General features: G+C 48.8%; 1 protein-coding gene across 2 annotated transcripts in view; it reads right to left on the bottom strand.

The window, feature by feature from the left end:
- Window positions 1-18,153, bottom strand: part of DENND4C (DENN domain containing 4C) — a 1,124,311-nt gene that overhangs the window by 996,805 nt on the left and 109,353 nt on the right. For both annotated transcript variants that reach the window (XM_085634595.1, XM_085634603.1), the window contains one exon: window positions 15,263-15,572. In XM_085634595.1, coding sequence (XP_085490721.1) covers window positions 15,263-15,558 — 296 coding nt within the window. In that variant the 5' untranslated portion in view covers window positions 15,559-15,572. The remainder of the gene's footprint in view (window positions 1-15,262; window positions 15,573-18,153) is intronic.

Here is an 18,153-nt window from a genome sequence, read left to right on the forward strand (position 1 = left end):
ATGGAGAGGATGCCCATGCGCACTGTAGTCCAGGGGAGGAGTCACCTATCCAAGGATACTTCGAAGACTCTTCCAGGACAACAACGTGCAAACATCCGGACCCAACACTAGGCGGCGATCTATGCACAGATATGAATTCAGCAGCCCACATGCCTCGAACGTATGGTGATATATATATGTGGGGCACATATCATATACTGTTTCCGGGATCCCGCGCATGGGCGGGAATATTCTAATGCTTATGACTATTGATGAGGATCCCCTGGAAGAGAAACTTAATTACATCGCTCTCAGTTCTGGCCTCTCCTGTGTAGTTCTTGGTAAAATGTTTGAAAAGGTTTCCTTTTTCCATGTGAAAATTAAAGTTGTGCTGTTCCTGAATGATCTAGAATACAGCAATATACAAAGGACAGTAGACTAGAGAGTCAAAGAGATGGGAATCCATTTCTTAGGAATGTAATGCCCTCGCACACCCAGTTGGGTGTCATGCTTCATCATCAGGCTGCTCCTAGTTTGGCCGGCATTGCAATGCCTGACGGGCTCCCAATGAGGGGCACTTTAGAGAAGATCTCTTTCCAAATAGCCGTTTGGTTCCGTGGGGATGAGAGATTTATTGAGTGTAGATGAATAAGTGGTGTGTAATGTTTATGCGAGAAAAAACAGGGTTGGGAGTATCAGCAAAAATAACTTTAATTGTGGGGTCTCCTACCCTGATTAAAATAAAGAGGAAAGGCGCAATGATAAGCTAATGTCTTGGTGTGGCGCTCTTCCGTGTGGTTGGTCAACATGTTTCTTCTCAATTCTACAAATCTAGAAGCAATTCATCAGGACCTAAAGTTAAAAAACTATCTACACTAAGGTGGAATGGAAAACAATAATGAATTCATGTTTAGGATTTAAGCCACCATGACTTACTCTGTCTGATGGCTGGAAGTACTCGTTCTACCCTAATTGGGATATACTACTGCTTCATCAATCCCCGGCAGGTCAAGATATGAGGAACTTCCCCATATAGTTTGCGTAGTACGCAATGTGTCCATGGACCTACCCACTGCTGCCGGGACCGGGAGTTTTATTCAACGCTATGTCACGGTTTGAAATCCTAAATTCAATTGCTTATCACGTTTAGATACCCATCCTCGGGGAAGCTGTGGCATTTGGATATGGAAGAGATACTTCATTACATCGCTCTCAGTTCTGGCCTCTCCTGTGTAGTTCTTGGTAAAATGTTTCAAAAGGTTTCCTTTTACCATGCTCATTATTGGTCATTGTTTTTAAATGAGCTATAAAGGAATTGATTTGTTGTGCTCTCAGTCTCGCGACAAGAAGCTAGTCTGCCTGTTGCCTCGGATAAGAAAGCATTGCTTTAACTTAAGCAGAGTAAGGTCCCCTCTGTTCTGGCGCAGCATATTTAAGTTGTCCACTACTCTTTATAGCAAGTCATTTTCTTCAAGCAAGTGCTGCGATGAATTCACTCTTTCCAGATTCACTAATTCTTTAATTATCTTGGATTTAAATTATAGGTTGACTATTTTGGTCCTCACTGACATGGCTATGGCTGTGCCCCCCTGTGGCAGACTTAAAAGGTAACCATGGTTGGCTCCAGGGAAGTGTCCTGAGCTTGTTCAGTTCCAAGAATTCTTTGATTCTATTAGACATTTCTGTTTTATGCATAGGTTCTTGAGCTACTATCTACAAGTGCGTGATTGGAAATTTTTGGAAAGCCCTTTCCTCTCCCCCTCACTCCAGTGTCTGCAATCTCTAAATAAATATTGCTATAAAGTGGCCAGCGCTGACTGCTTTTTAAAACCATCCCGTTATCCAGCACCGACCAGACTGCCAAGGCCAATAGCTCACCAATGGGTGACACACTGGCTTTGTCAATGCTTGTTTTTAGCAGGGTAAGTGCATTATATGGGCCGCAAGCACAATAAGATTATAGCAGGGTCATGGTGCATTGGGTATCCTAGTATGCTCTTCAAATGATTGAGGATTTCCTTCAAAAACATTTGCAAGCTGGGGCAAGACCACAGAAGAAGATCACATATTAAAAGAACCGTGCAGCAGAATGAATATGCTACTTACCAGTATGCATCTGTTCTTGGCATGTAGGGCTGCTGACATTCATATCTGTGCATAGATCGCCGCCTAGTGTTGGGTCCGGATGTTTGCACGTTGTTGTCCTGGAAGAGTCTTCGAAGTATCCTTGGATAGGTGACTCCTCCCCTGGACTACAGTGCGCATGGGCATCCTCTCCATCCTCAGATTGTTTTTCGCCATTGTGGCAGTGATGGAGTAGATACAGAAAGTGATGACCATGCTTACAGTAATTCTGAGAGCTGCAGCTGCTACAGGCGCCGGGGAGGAGGGAGGGCGATATGAATGTCAGCAGCCCTACATGCCAAGAACAGATGCATACTGGTAAGTAGCATATTCAGTTCGAGGCATGTGGGCTGCTGAATTCATATCTGTGCATAGAATGTATAGCAGTGCCCTCTATTAGCGGCGGCTACCAGTGCCAGCTGCAGCGGTCTGAAAAAGGGTTTTGAGAACAGCCTGTCCTACAGCTGCCTGCTGTTTTGATTGCACATCTACACAATAGTGTTTGGTAAACGTGTGTGTAGTGGACCAGGTGGCTGCTCTACATATATCATGCAGGGGAATATTTCCTAGGAAAGCCATGGAGGCCCCTAACTTACGTGTTGAGTGGGCTCGTGGGGGAATAGTTAATGTGCGTTTTGCCTTTTGATAACAAATTTGGATACACTTAACTATCCATCTGGCTATCCCTGCTTTGGAGATGGCGTTACCTTTGTGGTGTGGGGCAAAGGCAACGAACAGTTGTTTTGTCTTCCTAAAGGGTTTGGTCCTGTCGATGTAATACATGAGGGCCCTTTTGACATCTAGTGTGTGGAGTGCCCTTTCCGCGACAGTTTGTGGGTTTTGGAAGAAAACGGGCAGTTCAATAGTTTGATTCATGTGGAACTGCGATATTACCTTGGGCATGAATTTGGGGTTGGTACGTAGTACGACCCTGTTGGCATGAACCTGTATAAATGGCTCTTGAACTGTTAGTGCCTGGAGTTCACTAACTCTTCTTAAAGAAGTGATCGCTACCAGGAAGGCTACTTTCCAGGTGAGGAATTGAATCTCGCATGAGTGGAGAGGTTCAAAGGGTGGACCCATCAGGCGTGTGAGGACCAGGTTGAGGTTCCACATTGGAGCTGGTGGGTGGCTTGGTGGAATAACTCGTTTGAGTCCTTCCAAGAATGCTTTGATGGCAGGCACTCTGAATAGAGAGAGGTGCTGCCTGGTTTGTAGATAGGCTGATATTGCGGTCAAATGGACACGTATAGAGGTGTACGCTAGATTGCATCGGTATAGGTGTAGGAGGTAACAAATGATGTTTTGGATGGATGCGTCCAGCGGGTTAATGTCATTATTACCGCAGTAAATAACAAACCTTTTCCATTTGGCTGCATAGCAAGCTCTTGTTGTGGGTCTTCTGGCCTCCTTGATGATGTCCATACAGTCAGGTGGCAGGTTGAGGTAGCCAAACTCTAGGACTTCAGGAGCCAGATCGCCAGGTTCAGCTGTTGCGGATCTGGGTGCTGAATCTCTCCATGGTTCTGCGTCAAATGCGCGGGTTTGATCCGCAGCCTTTGATGCGGCACCACGGAAAGTTCGAGGAAGGTGGTGTACCATGGCTGGCGTGCCCACGTAGGAGCAACCAGGACGAGTGTCAGGGAGTGTTGTCTGAGTTTGCGAGCCACCAGCGGTATCAACGGTGCTGGGGGAAAAGCGTACGCAAATCTGCCGGACCAGTTCATCCATATCGCATTGCCCTGCGACTGCGGAAACCTGGCGGCAAAGCTTTGGCATTTTGCGTTTTCGCTTGTGGCGAACAGGTCTATCTCTGGATGACCCCACTGCTGGAAGTACGGCTGGAGTACTGATGGGTGTAACTCCCACTCGTGCATCTGGTGGCTGTGTCTGCTGAGCAGATCCGCCATTTGGTTGTCCTTGGGAGGTGTTCCGCCATGAGGAACATGTTCCTCTGAATGGCCCACTTCCACATGCTCTGAGCCAGATGAGACAACTGTGGAGAGTGCGTCCCTCCCTGCTTCTGTATGTAGTACATTGCGGTCATGTTGTCCGTCCGGATCAACACGACCTTGTTGCACAGATGTACTTTGAATGCCTTCATGGCTAGGAAGATTGCCATCAGTTCCAGAAGGTTGATGTGCATTTTCTTCTGTTGTGTCGTCCATAGTCCCTGCACTGTGTAGTGGAGTACATGAGCTCCCCATCCCTGGAGAGACGCGTCTGCTGTCAGTACTATTTGTGGAACAGGCTCTTGGAACGGTCGACCCTTGCAAAGGTTTTGTGGATTCCACCAATGCAGAGAGTTGTATGCCCGACCGCTCACCAACACTAGGTCTTTCAATTGTCCTTGAGCCTGATTCCACTGACGTGCCAAGCACTCCTGAAGCGGGCGCATATGTAGTCTCGCGTGTGGGACTATGAAGATGCAGGAGGCCATCATGCCTATCAACTGCATGAACACTCGCGCCGGAAGGGAGTGTTGAGGTTTGAACTTTGAAATCAGCATTTGCATGCTGTTGATTCTCACCAAATTCGGCTGAGCTGTGGCCGCCAGAGTGTCTATAGTCGCACCTAGGTACTGTTGTACGTGTGCGGGCTGTAGATGATATTTTGGGTAATTTAGTGAGAACCCCAGACTGTGAAGGATGTGAATGGTGCGGGACATGTGGCTGGCACATTGCTGGGCTGAGTTTGCTTGAACGAGCCAGTCGTCCAGGTAAGGGTAGACGTGTATGTGCTGCCTCCGTAGATGTGCCGCCACAGTAGCTAGGCACTTTGTAAACACCCTTGGTGCCGTTGTCACGCCGAAGGGAAGGACCCTGAACTGGTAGTGCTGCCCTTGAACAGTGAACCTGAGGTATTTTTTGTGTGATGGGTGAATGGGTATGTGGAAATACGCATCCTTGAGGTCCAGTGTGGCTAGAAAGTCTCCCTGCTTGAGCAGCGGGAGGACTTGCTGTAGAGTGAGCATGTGAAAATGCTCTGAAAGAATGTATCTGTTTAGGGGTCTCAGGTCTAATATAGGTCTGAGTGACCCGTCCTTTTTTGGTATTAAAAAATACAGGGAGTACACCCCCGTACCTTGCTCTTGGACGGGTACGACCTCTATTGCGCCTTTTAGAAGCATACTGTGCACCTCCTGCTGTAAGAGCGTTAAGTGCTCTGAGGACATAGGACGGTTTTTTGGAGGTATTGTGGGTGGAGTGGAGGTTAGTTCTAGACAGTAACCGTATTTGACAATATCTTTGACCCACCTGTCCGTGGTGATGGAGTTCCACATGGACAGGAACCTTTGTAGCCTTCCCCCGACAGGTGTTATGTGGTCGGGAGGAAGGGAGAGGGCGTCACTGCTTGTTCTTGGGGGAGGACCTGGTGTTGCCGTAGCCGCGTCCTCTGCCCTTTGTACTGGAGCCACGATATCCACCCCGGGTGTTTTTATCGTAGGTGGTTTGGGTATTGCCTTTGTTGTATGTCTGTTGTGACCCCTGCCCTCTACCTGCTCCCCTATTTCCGGGGCGACGAAAGGAGCTGCTCCGAAAGGACTGAGTCTGGAGAGCCCCCATGGACTTTGCAGTGTCTGTGTCCTTCTTTATTTTCTCAAGGGCCGTGTCAACCTCCGGCCCGAATAAATAGTCGGGGTTGACAGGTTGGTTCAGTATATAATTTTGCACCTCAGGTTTGAACCCGGAGATTCGCAACCAGGCATGTCGTCGCAGCATGACGCTTGTGTTTATGGCCCTGGCCGCCGTGTCTGCGGCATCTAGTGCACACTTGATGGAAGCATTTGTGAGTAGCTGTCCCTCTCTGATAAGAATTTCTGCACCTTCTTTGAACCGGTCAGGGAGATGTTGGAGTAGTTGCTCCATTGTATCATAGTGCGCTCTATCGTAGCGAGCGAGGAGCGCTTGAGTGTTGGCTATGCGCCATATGTTGGCAGCCTGGGCGGCAACTCGCTTGCCAGAGGTCTCTAAAACCTTGGACTCTTTGTCCGGGGGAGGAGCGTCACCTGTTGATTGCGAGTGTGCCCTCTTGCGAGCATTCGCAACGACAATGGAGTCGAGAGGTAATTGGCCTCTGATGTAAGTAGGGTCCCCAGGTGCTGATCTGTACTTTTTGTCGATCCTGGGGTTTATCACCCGTGCCCTGGTGGGTTCCTTGAAGATGTCCTTGGCTGGTTTGAGGACTCCTTTCAGCATGGGCAGAGTCTTTACATGCCTTTCCGAGGAAGCGAAAGTGTCCATAAGGAAGTCGTCTTCCACGGTGTCAGAGTGAAGCTGCACGTCATGATTATTTGCAGGACGTTCAATAAGAGCGTTGAACGCTGCAGTGTCCTCTGTCGGAGATGTTTTCGCTCCATAGAGTTGTGGGTCCTGTGCATCTAGAGGTGCACTGGGGTCTGCAGGGTCGCCCCAAGTTTGATCAGGGTCCTGTTGGTCATCAGGGTCCATGTCTCCGTGGTAAGGGACTTGGTCATCCATATAGTCTGCCAACGCGTCCGTGTCGGAGTGTGTGGGAGAGAATGATAGTGGGTCCTGGTAGGGCGAGTCGAAAGATTCGCAAAGCACAGGTTCTGAGTACACAGGCAGCTTTCTCTTTAGTGGGATCCTGAAAGGGTCCAAGGGTGGCTCTGAAGTTATCCTCCGGTCATGGATAACCATCCTGCCGGTGTTGGCGTCGATGTAACGTGACGGAGACGTCTCAGCAGGTGTAACCGTGGTGTGGGCGACCCGTGTCCTGAGTTGGAACATTTTCGGGATCGTGGATGGCGGCAGGCCAAAAGTTATGTTGGCTGGCGCCGAAGAGGCTGTTTGAGCTTTTAGTGGGCCGGAGCCCGATGTGTCCTGGAGGACCGCTTGGGTTTTGCTGCTTTGTGCTGCAACGGTTCGCGCGTGAAGCGCTTTCGAGGCCTTAGCGCCCACCAGGTTTGTAGAGGCGGCCGTGGACTTTTTCGGCGCCGGTGGGTCATCGGGTCGAGGGGCGGAAATGGCCGTCGACGTCTTCGATGCAGGAGGCTTCGGTGTTGCCGTGGAAGCGACGTGAGACGCAGCAGGTGGTATGACTTTTGGTTTAGGAGTCGATGGCGTCGGCGCCGAGAGCCGAGCAGGTTTGATGGCACCGAGGGCCTTTTTCCGAATGCCGACTCCGGCGTCGGCCGCTTCAAGTTCGGCACCGAAGTCTCGCTTGGTGCGCTCGGTGCCGATGCGTGTCGCTGGCGTCGAAGGTGTGGAATGCCTCGATCCGACTAGCGCCACTTTCGGTTTCGGTTTCATTTGTACCGGTGCAGCTTTCGGTTTCGTAGAAGGGAAACCAGCCGGTGTAGGTAATAATGGCTGCCGCTGAACGTCCGAGGCCGGGCCCGAGGGCGGGGCCGAAGAACCGCGGGATAGGTCTCGGGTAAGGCCCGAAGGCGATCCCTCGACCGGAGCCATAGACTGTGGCACTGGGCCTTCGTCAGTCTGAACGGGTAGGCCTTGCTCGTCATTGGAGCTACTCTCTTCGGCCCCTAAGGCCTCATCGTCGTCTCCTACCTCGGCGTTGTCTTCATCTCTGCGAAAGAGTGATTCGTCGACGTCGTCCGAACCGGAGTCATGTTCGGAACCGGGATTGGAGGGTAGGATTTCCAACTCCTCGACATCTTCGGCGTTGAAGATATCTGCCGGGGCCGGTGCCGCGTGCTGCGCTTCGAGTCTCGCCGCTCGACGATTCCGTAGAGTCTTCTTGGAACGGAACCGGGCACAGGCCATGCATGTCGATTCGTCGTGGTCCGGTGACAAACATTTGTTGCACACCGGGTGGACGTCGATATGGGGATATTTCGCATTGCATACCGGGCACCTCTTGAATGGTGTCCTCGACTCCATCGTCGGTGTCGTCGATGGTCAGGTAAAAAGCGAAAAGTTGTTTCCGAAGTTAGTAAGCTAACAGGTAGGGTCGAAACCGATCGAGTGAACAGTACCGACGCGAACTAAAGGCCTTTTGGCCTCGACTAACTTTTTCCTAACTGGAGTTAAGATAGCACATCCGAACCCAATGGCGGATAAAAACAATCTGAGGATGGAGAGGATGCCCATGCGCACTGTAGTCCAGGGGAGGAGTCACCTATCCAAGGATACTTCGAAGACTCTTCCAGGACAACAACGTGCAAACATCCGGACCCAACACTAGGCGGCGATCTATGCACAGATATGAATTCAGCAGCCCACATGCCTCGAACGACAAAAATCCTGTCTTCTACTGTCACAATATGGCAAGTTTACATAATTTCATTGCAAGAAATTATTCTGAACATTAAATGGTTTTAATTACACATTTTTCGCACAATGGATTAAACAGGAAACTATAAATTAAAATATATGCAAGCTCTGGAAACTATAACCTATAGCCAAACTGATAATCAAACTATAAAGTCACATGCCTCTTCAACTTGTGTACTCACAGTTTCAGGTCTATACAAGAAATGTTTTGCATAATGTTTGTCAACGGTTATTGTCTTCTTTTATAGCATCAGACTCTGTTCAGGGGAGCACACGGCAGACCGGGTCTGCTGAGCCTTCACCATGGTGGTGGAGGACAATTATCAATGGTTTCCCGCGGTCTGTTCAACTGTGGCTCTGTAGAGGGCACCAAGTACAATCTTTTTGATAGTGGACTCGAAGGATTGTGAGGGCTCGCATTCAAAGGTTTGCCAGAGATGTTTAGTTTGGAACAAGAGCAAGTACCACTGTGTGAGGAGGACGGAGACGGAGCACACCGGAAGGGCCTGACTGGGAATGCTGGCTCACCAACCAAGCCGGAAGAGTCTAGCGGTGTAGTGTCAGCTGGGAAGAGCGAGGCGGAATCCCTGACGTCATCAGCAGTGGATGGAACAAAAGATGTAGAGACGGAGATCAGAGCATTCAACCAGGAGGTGGAGAAGAAAAAGGACGAGTCGAGGAGCAAGAGTGACGAACCCGGAAAGGAAGACGAGGACGAAGGCAACGAGAGGGTGGAGACACAAGAGAGCGTGTTTTACACTGCGACCAAGCCCAGTGGCCCACAGGAGGGAGAGGAGGCCCCAGGTCCCTAGGCCACGGCCCTGGACACGGGCCGTGGTTCAAGGAGAGTAACTTAGATTGGGCCGTGGATAACTTTATCCTGTGTTAATTTCCCATTTGTGAAGATCTTGGAGTTCATTTTTACTATGATTTGGTCCCACCAACCCCTAAGGAAGGGGCAAAACAAAGAAATCCTAGAGAAAATAAAAACCGTTTATAAAAACGTACCTGGTGTGTCCCGTGGTCCCTTCCGCCCACCCCCCTACAAAGTACTGTCAGAAGTGGGATAAACAGCCCATTGTGTCAAACCATACACAACCCGTGCCTGTAGAGGGCATAATAGCCCAGCTAGCTGAAGGGCAGCGGCACTTGCAACTGGTGTTAGAGCAACAATCACAAACCGCTCAAAGGGACCGGGAAGACCTCCAGGAAGCATTAATGGAGCAGGGCAACCTGCTTACGAGCAACCAGCAAGTACAAGATACTGCAAACCTGCAACTCACCAATGCCATAGTGAACACAAGGGTGAAGCCTAACGTCCCAGGATATGTCTTACAGAAATATCAAGACGGAGATGATCCGGTCTATATCTTTATAAACTTCGAGAGAGTGGCAACCACAGCGGCATGGCCCCAAGAGAGGTGGGGCCAGTACATAGCCCCTCTCTTGTCCGGAGAACTCCAGGCTGTCTACCAGGTGGCCAACCCAGCCGGAACCCCGGCTAATGAGGACGTGAAAAAAGCCATTTGAGCGCCTGGGCTGTGACCAGGACTATTACAGAACGAAGTTCAGAAAAGAAAAACGGACTTCAGGAGACAATCCACGCGCCCTCTATTACGGGATCTGGGATCTGGGTAACCGATAGCTGACACCCCATACTTCCAGTACGGAGGAAATCACGGAGAGGGTGTACCTAGAGCAGTTTCTGGATGCCTTACCATCTAACACCCGATCGTGGGTCAAACACCCCGACCTTACTTCCACAACCGCAGTTGAACTGGCATGTGCCTACCACAGGTCCACAGATTTCAGGGTGAATATACCCAGGCCCCCCTTCAACTCCACGAGAAGCTCAGTCCGACCAGAACCCAAACCCCAAGTGACACCCCGACTGCCACCTAAAAACAGCTGACATGGTCCCCAATGTTACCATTGTGCAGAGTGGGGACATATTGTCAGGCAATGCCCCCATCAAACCCCTACCGCCGAACCCATGGAGATAGGTTACTCCCGAGCACGGATATTTATGACAGGGAAGGGACATCAACAGTAAAAACAGCAGTCTCTCTCGGACACCGGGAGTCATGTCACAGTGGTAGGTAGATGATGCTTTAGTGTCTCGCCCACAGATGAGGGAGAAGGAACAAGTAAGCGTCACGTGTGTGCACGGGGACACTAAAACATATCCAGTAGCAGAAGTACTGTTGGATGTAGAAAACGATCCCCACCTACGGAGGGTGGGTGTCATCCCATCTCTACCCGAAGCGGTCATCTGTACTGACCATCCCAAATTGGAGCGCTACCTAGACGAAACCAAAGGGGTCCCAAAGACTTGGTTACAAGAGGCACCCTTCAGTAGTAGTGACATACAGGCCACACAAATCGGGGACAAAAAGAATAGACAAGAGAGGCGAAGAGAGAAGTGGAACTATGCCCGCTCAATGCAACCCTGTCCTGCATTTCCTCTCTCTCTAGCAGACACGGATAAGACGGCCCAGGTCAGCTTTCGTGCGGCCCAGTGGGAGGACAACACTCTTTCACATGCTTGGGAGCATGTTCAAGAACTAGAGCAGGTAGGACCCCATTTCCTTGTATAAAAGGGGCTGTTATACAGGGCTATGAAATGGAACACACACAACACCACACAACTGTTAGTCCCCTTCTCCCTTTGTGAGCACGTCTTACACCTGGAACATAATCAAATAGTAGGGGGACTCTATGGCAATGAAAACACCTTGAAGTATCTATTGGAAAGATTCTACTGGCCATGGGTGTATAGAGACATAGCGAAACACTGTGCTGCATGTGTGAGGGGCCAATATGTGAACCCGGGTGGAGTAAAGAACCCCCCCCCCCTTTACCCATTATAGACATACCATTCAAAAGGGTGGGTATGGATCTAGTGGGACCACTGCCCCCCTCGGCCAGAGGACACAGATATATCCTCGTCATAGTGGATTACACTAGTCGGTATCCTGAGGCGTTCCCTTTGCCAAGCATGACCACACCCGCCATAGCCCAGGCCATGATATCTTTTTTCAAGGGTGGGGTTCCCGTCCGAAATCCTAACAGACCAGAGGACCCAATTCATGTCTCGTCTTATGGCACAAATATGTGTGGTATTGGGAATCAACAGAATCCGCACATCAGTGTACCACCCCCAAACGGATGGCCTTGTGAAGCTTTACAACAAGACCATGCTCCGCAAGGTCATCTCTGACTCAGGGAGGGACTGGGACCACAAGCTACCCCTGGTTCTCTTCACAATACGGTCACACGAACAGAGGTCTACTGGCTTCTCCCCTTTCTAATTGCTCGTCGGAAGAAAACCCCGATCATTACTGGATATGGCGGGGGAACAGTGGGAGGGGGAGGATGAGGAAGGAAAACACCTGTTGAGATACGCCGCTGACCTTAAAGCCATGTTAACCCAGTTATGGGAGCTGGTACACGATCAGATGGAGGAAGCCCAAGGGAAACTAAAGAACTACTACGATAGAAACAGTAGTTTAAGAGAGTTCGTCCCGGAGATAAGGTATTACTCTTATTGCCCTTCACCGAGAACTAGTTATTAACCAGTGGCAGGGTCCCTTCGTCATTGACAAGAAAGTAACCCTGGTTACGTATAGCGTTCTATTGCCCCTGCGGGCTGGGGGTAAACAAATATACCATGTGAACTTCTTGATAAAAATGGGAGGAACCCCTTCAGTCTGGCATAAAAGGAACGCCTGTACACCTAGTAACCACTGACCGACACATAGATATCCCCACTCAGGGATCTGAAGCAGAAGCCATACCCACCGGGGACATCCTGTCTCCCACACAGAACGCGCAGTTGCGGGATTTGCTGGATTTCTTCCCTGGCCTGTTTTCCACCATCCCCGGTTTGACCTCACTGGTACAACACGATATAGTGTCGCCAGATAAGAAGGTAGTAAAACAAAAACCTTATCGAATCCCGGCAGCACTAAGGGAAGCAGTCAAGAGGGATGTGGCTGCCATGTTACATGCCCATATCATAGAGCCCTCTCAGAGCAACTGGTGCTCCCCGGTTGTGATTGTACCCAAACCCGATGGTAGTCTACACTTTTGCATAGACTTCAGGCAAGTGAATACAATAACCAAGTTTGATACCTATCCCATGCCCCGCATTGACGAACTAATCGAAAGACTAGGGAATGGCCGAAACATGTCAACACTCGATTTAACCAAGGGGTATTGGCAAATCCTCCACTCCCCACTAGCCAGAGAGAAAACCGCATTTTCAACCCCCTCTGGTCTTTACCATTTTAAAGGTACTCCCCTTTGGTTTACATGGGGCGCCTGCCACATTCCAACGCTTAATGGACAGGATTCTGAAGCCACATAATGAGTACGCCGCTGCGTATCTCGACGATATTGTCGTGTTTAGCCCAACTTGGGAAAGCCATTTAAAACACTTCGCCTCTGTATTCACCGCCATTCGAACAGCAGGACTCACCATAAACCAAAAGAAATCCCTGCTAGTCACAAACACCATCAAGTATCTGGGATACACTATACAGGAAGGACATATAAAACCCCAAATTGACAAAATAGAAGAGATCAGGGCGATTCCTGTCCCCAAAAACAAACAAGATGTAAGCTCTTTTTTGGGGTTCATCGGGTACTACCGTATGTTCATCCTGAATATTTCCTCCCTGGCTAGCCCCCTTACGGATCTATTAACGAATAAACACCCCTCCTGCATACCCACCTGGACCCCTGAACATGAGAGAAGTTTTCATGCCTTGAAAACTGCCATCTGCACAGCCCCAGTGTTATATTGCCCTGATTTCGTAAGACATTTGTCCTACAGACCGATGCTTCAGGACTAGGCCTGGGAGCTGCGTTTTATCAGCCCGATAACAACGATGACCTCAAGCCTCTCCTCTTCATTAGCAGAAAGCTCTTTGCACGCGAGACACATTATTCTACCATCAAAAAGGAGTGATTAGCCATAAAGTGGGCCATAGAGGCCTTATGGTACTATCTGTTGGGGAGCATGTTTCTTGTACTTATCGATCATGCCCCTCTCAACATGGCTAGCAAACAGGGACACCAACCCCCCACATCCTTCACTGGTTTCTAGCCCTGCAACCTTTTTCATTCCAGACTATACACATGCCAGGGGCGAAGCAAATAAGCGCCGACTATCTGCCACGGCACCCTTTTGCCGAATGGCCCCAATGTCCATTCCTGAGGGGGGGGGGGGGGGGGGGGGGGTGGGTGAGGAGGACAGAGACAGAGCACACCGGAAGTGCCCAACAGGGAATGCCGGCTCGCCAACCAAGCCGGAAGAGTCTAGCAGTCTAGTGTCGACCGGGAAGAGCGAGGCGGGATCCCTGACGTCATCAGCAGTGGACAGAACAAGAGACCCAGTGACGGAGATCGGAGCGTTTAAGCAGGAGGCGGAGAAGAAAAAGGACGAGTCGAGGAGCGAGAGAGACGAACCCGGAAAGGAAGACAAGGACGAAGGTGGCGAGAGTGCAAGGACCCATGAGAGCGTGTTTTACACTGCGACCAAGCCCAGTGGCCCACAGGAGAGAGAGGAGGCCCCGGGTCCCTACGCCAGAGCCCTGGATACAGGCCGTGGTTCAAAGCGAGTACCTTTGAGTTGGTTGTTTTGGTGGGGGTGGTGGAAGGGTACGGGAGACTAGTGCACGTATCATTTTTAAAACCCTGCACCGCGTCGGTTTCCCTCACACTCACCCCCCGCTCCCCCCTTCACTGCCCAGTATATGGTGACGGTAGCTCACAAGTAGGAAACAAGAAAACCCAATGGAAATCCTAGGATAAGTTGGTTTTCTTTCATTTTCCTACCACATCCTGACCTGAGAAAGTGACGGTGTGTAGCCAGATGCCACGGGATCCCGAGGGCCGGAAGAGAAGACCAAGAGGAGCCGTGGATAACTGTCCTGTGTTAATTTCCCATTTGTGAAGACTTTCGAGTTTGTTACTATTATTTGGTCCCACCAACCCCTGAGGAAGGGGCAAAACAAAGAAATCCTAGAGAAAATAAAAACCGTTTATAAACATACTTGGTGTGTCCCGTGGTCCCTTCTGCCCACTCCCCTACACACTGCTTTAAATGATACACATGTTGCTTGGACGGTAGGTCACTACCTACAAGAAGAACATGCTTTGAGCGCCCCTCAAGGTCACAGAACAGCTGTTGGAAGTTGCATAAAAATGGACAGGTATCAGACTTTACGTACACACTGGATGAGCGTGTGCCAGGGCCAAAATAAAGTCAGGGAAGTGTTTCTCTTAGAGTGAGCCACTCACACACCCATTTACCATGAAGTGGACATTCCCATCCCAGCATATATACAGACACCAAAAGGAGAACCTGTCCTAGTGCTATGTATATGCTTGCTCACAAGCACGGCAAAAATACACGTAGGGACTAAAATTAGACATCACAGACAATTATAAATTAATTCGAACAGCATGTAATTAAATTTCCTAGACATGATAATGTAACAATGTAAAACAACATGTTGCATAACCAAACAGGCGGTTAAGTACTAGTACAGCAACACATTAAGATAATGAGTGGCTCATTCCGAACATTCGAACTGTTACCTAGTCAAGCAACTTATTCTTCTAGTTCCCTCCCAAACCACACAAATGCTAAGCGAAATAGCAAGCGGAGTCATGACGTTACACCGGTCTTAATAAAAATATATGTGTAGTGTAATGTACTGGCATTCCGGCGATTTGCTTCTACAGACAAAATGTATTTCAAGCATCTCCTCTTGCTTGCTCGTTACAATCGTATTACCATAAACGTTCACAAGAAAACAGAAAAGCATTATCAATTACACCTCCTCTGTGGATCCAATTTAAAAAAAACAAATACAGTTTTGAGAGTTACTCACCCAATGTCTGTTAGCGGTGGCTTGTCCCTCTCCCTCTTATAACAAATGAAGAGCTCTGGACTCTTCAGGCTGCCGTGGTTCAGGTTAGCTTGAAGGCCGGTGGGAGTGGTTTCTATGCAGGTGTAGCCCTCGGGAACAACCTCGCCGGATGACTTGATGATAACGGCAATATCTGTAATGGGAGCTTTGGGGCCCGCTGGCTTACTTTCCATGTACTGGTCCAGCAACGTGGAGGTGTCTGTGAGGCCTGCAACTACGAAGTAGTCAGCCACTCTGGGACCCGAGTCTTCCATCATGGCTGCTTTTGCCCCTAAACAAAAGCCAATGAGAAAGGTTTAATCAGTTAGTCAAAAAATACACACATGGAAATCTTTGAGCAATGCTTATTTTAGCAGAAGTACTTGCACTGCTCATAATCCTGACTGACTAACCACCTTTAGAGGCTGGCAACAGAGGGATTTACTTCTACAAGGTGATGTAAAAGCTGTGGCTTAGGAGCACTGGTTACAGGTCAGGACTGGTTACAGGTCGGGGAATACACAGAACCCATGATGCTAAGAGCTGAAAATCATTGCACCGACCCTCCTCACGTTATAGTCTTCGAAACGATACAAGCTTTGGCAAAGCAAATAGGTCTTGTCTTTCAATAGAAGAAACTGACCTTTTCGGTTTGTCATTGCTATCCAGCACTGGTAAAAAGAAAAAAAAATATCATACGACATTTTAAAAGCGAACATTTAATTGAATAAACAAAATAGAGAGGGGAGTACATTTGTCACTATTTATTTTTATTATTTAATAAATAGCTTTACTAAATCTAGAGACAGTTATGGCACAAAGACTGCCCAAGATTAGACAGAGGTGTGCGATGCAGTGAAGTCTGCCATGTCCATCCATGAATGAATGTTCAAGTCCACGTTTTGCATTCTTGGACTTTTAATCCATGGTCCCTAATGGGATTCAAAAGACTACACGTTTCAGGATGTAAAGAAAAAAACCCTGTACTGGAGGAGAGATTCGTAGTGCATGGGCCTGGGTAACTTGGCAGGGCTGTAGCAATACCGACTCTTAACTCTGACAGTCATCACGTGAGTTTGAAGAATAGACCAGGTCGGGCACTGTACACCACCTATAGAACGCACAGTCCTGTTTTCACAAGTCAAAGACGTTTTATTTCCAAGTGACTGTTCTGTACATGTAGTAGGTTGTGACAGCCACCAGGGCTAAACTGGAAACAAACATCACATTGATTGACATGTTTGTTGAAAAAGCACTTTTAAATCCATTTTTAGGTAGAGCCTAGCAGTACACATGCGCTGCTCTGTGAGGCATCGTGTATCTGGTCAGGTTGCTTTCCATTTATTCCTTCTTGTGCCTTTCTGAATTACTTTCTTCTTATTGGTAAAATATTGCTCTTTGGCCTGCCTTTGGATGGGGTTTTCACTTTGCAGTGACTCCCCCTGTTACATGCCCCCTTTCAGCACCACAGTATCACCCGAGTATCACCTCCTCACCAGCACACCACCACCTCAGCACGACCTGAGCATCATTCAGCATCGCCTGAGCATCACTGCACCAATACACCATACTTCAGCACCACCTTCACACTCAAAACCATTCAGTCTGCCCTTGGAATCTGGCATCTGTTGATTGTCCCCTAGTGTACCTCCGCTGCTCATGGTGTAATTCAGGTACTATTTCTCAAACTCCACCCTCCCATTGTTTATGTCCCCCCCCCACCTCACAACAAAAAAGGCTATAACAAACAAGCATTAGAACAAGCAGGGAAAAGGTGCCAGCATTGAAAGGACAAAAAAACTAGAACACATCTTGTGTTAATAGGGTTGTTCAGTTAGTACATAATGTCTTCTTGGTTATATATAGTGACAAAAATGCTTATAACACTTTGTGAGAAGTTGGCCTGATATATGATGTCACTAATTCTAGTGTACACCTTGTATCAGTCCAAACAACCCTTCTGGTGATTGGTTGTAAAGTCAACCTTATAGACCAGCTATCCTAGTGGTAGCATGGACAAGAGCAGTCTTAGGCTAAACTCTGAATGGCATGTGAAGCCAGCTGTTATACCATGTGTAACCCCTTGAATACCAAATGAAAGGACACCACAACAGATATATATATATAAAATAAAGTGTATTTATTCTAGTCAAACCCTCAGCACTCTTTATGAGATTCGAGGTAAGTACAACACAGTCTTATTTAAGCATACATTGAGTCACACAGGTAAGTAATACAGTTAGGCCCTAGGGGCCACGCAAACCATATACTAAGTAAGTGGTATAAGGACCACTGTCACGGAAATAGGATAGGCCTAGGGAATCGCTGGGGCTACACTATACTACCCAAGGTTAGGAAGTGGGAGGCCCACGGGATTCAGGTGCAGAGTGGAAACACTCACGCGTAATGCATATAATCGATAGAAATAGTACAGTTCAGAAATAAGCAGTTTTAGGACACTTCTGGTATAGCTAGAAAGTCGAGACTCGGAAACTAGACCCTAGGATAGTCAATACCCTTGTGAGCACCGGAGTACCCAAGTTACCTAGCCCACGGGCTGCGGGTGCATTGGGGTGAACTTGCGTCGGGTTTCGTCGTGGACTTCTATGGCTGCCTGAAGGAAAGTTGCTGACAGGCAGTCAGTGAAGAGTGTCCGGTGGATCCCAAGGCCGGGATCAAGAAGGAAGGATACCTGCAAGCAGAAGGGACAGAGTCAAGGTCACTAGCCAGTGACCACGTGGAACCAGGAAAGAACCAGGCGATGTCGTGAAGATTGCAGGTGAAGGGTGAAGCTTGTCGCTGCAGCCACGGGTACCAGGAGATGTCGAGGACGACCAGGAGGCGAGCTGTCCCACGAAGGCTCTTGCTGTCGG

Source organism: Triturus cristatus, chromosome 2_1 (genome assembly GCF_964204655.1).
Source record: "Triturus cristatus chromosome 2_1, aTriCri1.1, whole genome shotgun sequence".
NCBI classification, from domain to species: domain Eukaryota; kingdom Metazoa; phylum Chordata; class Amphibia; order Caudata; family Salamandridae; genus Triturus; species Triturus cristatus.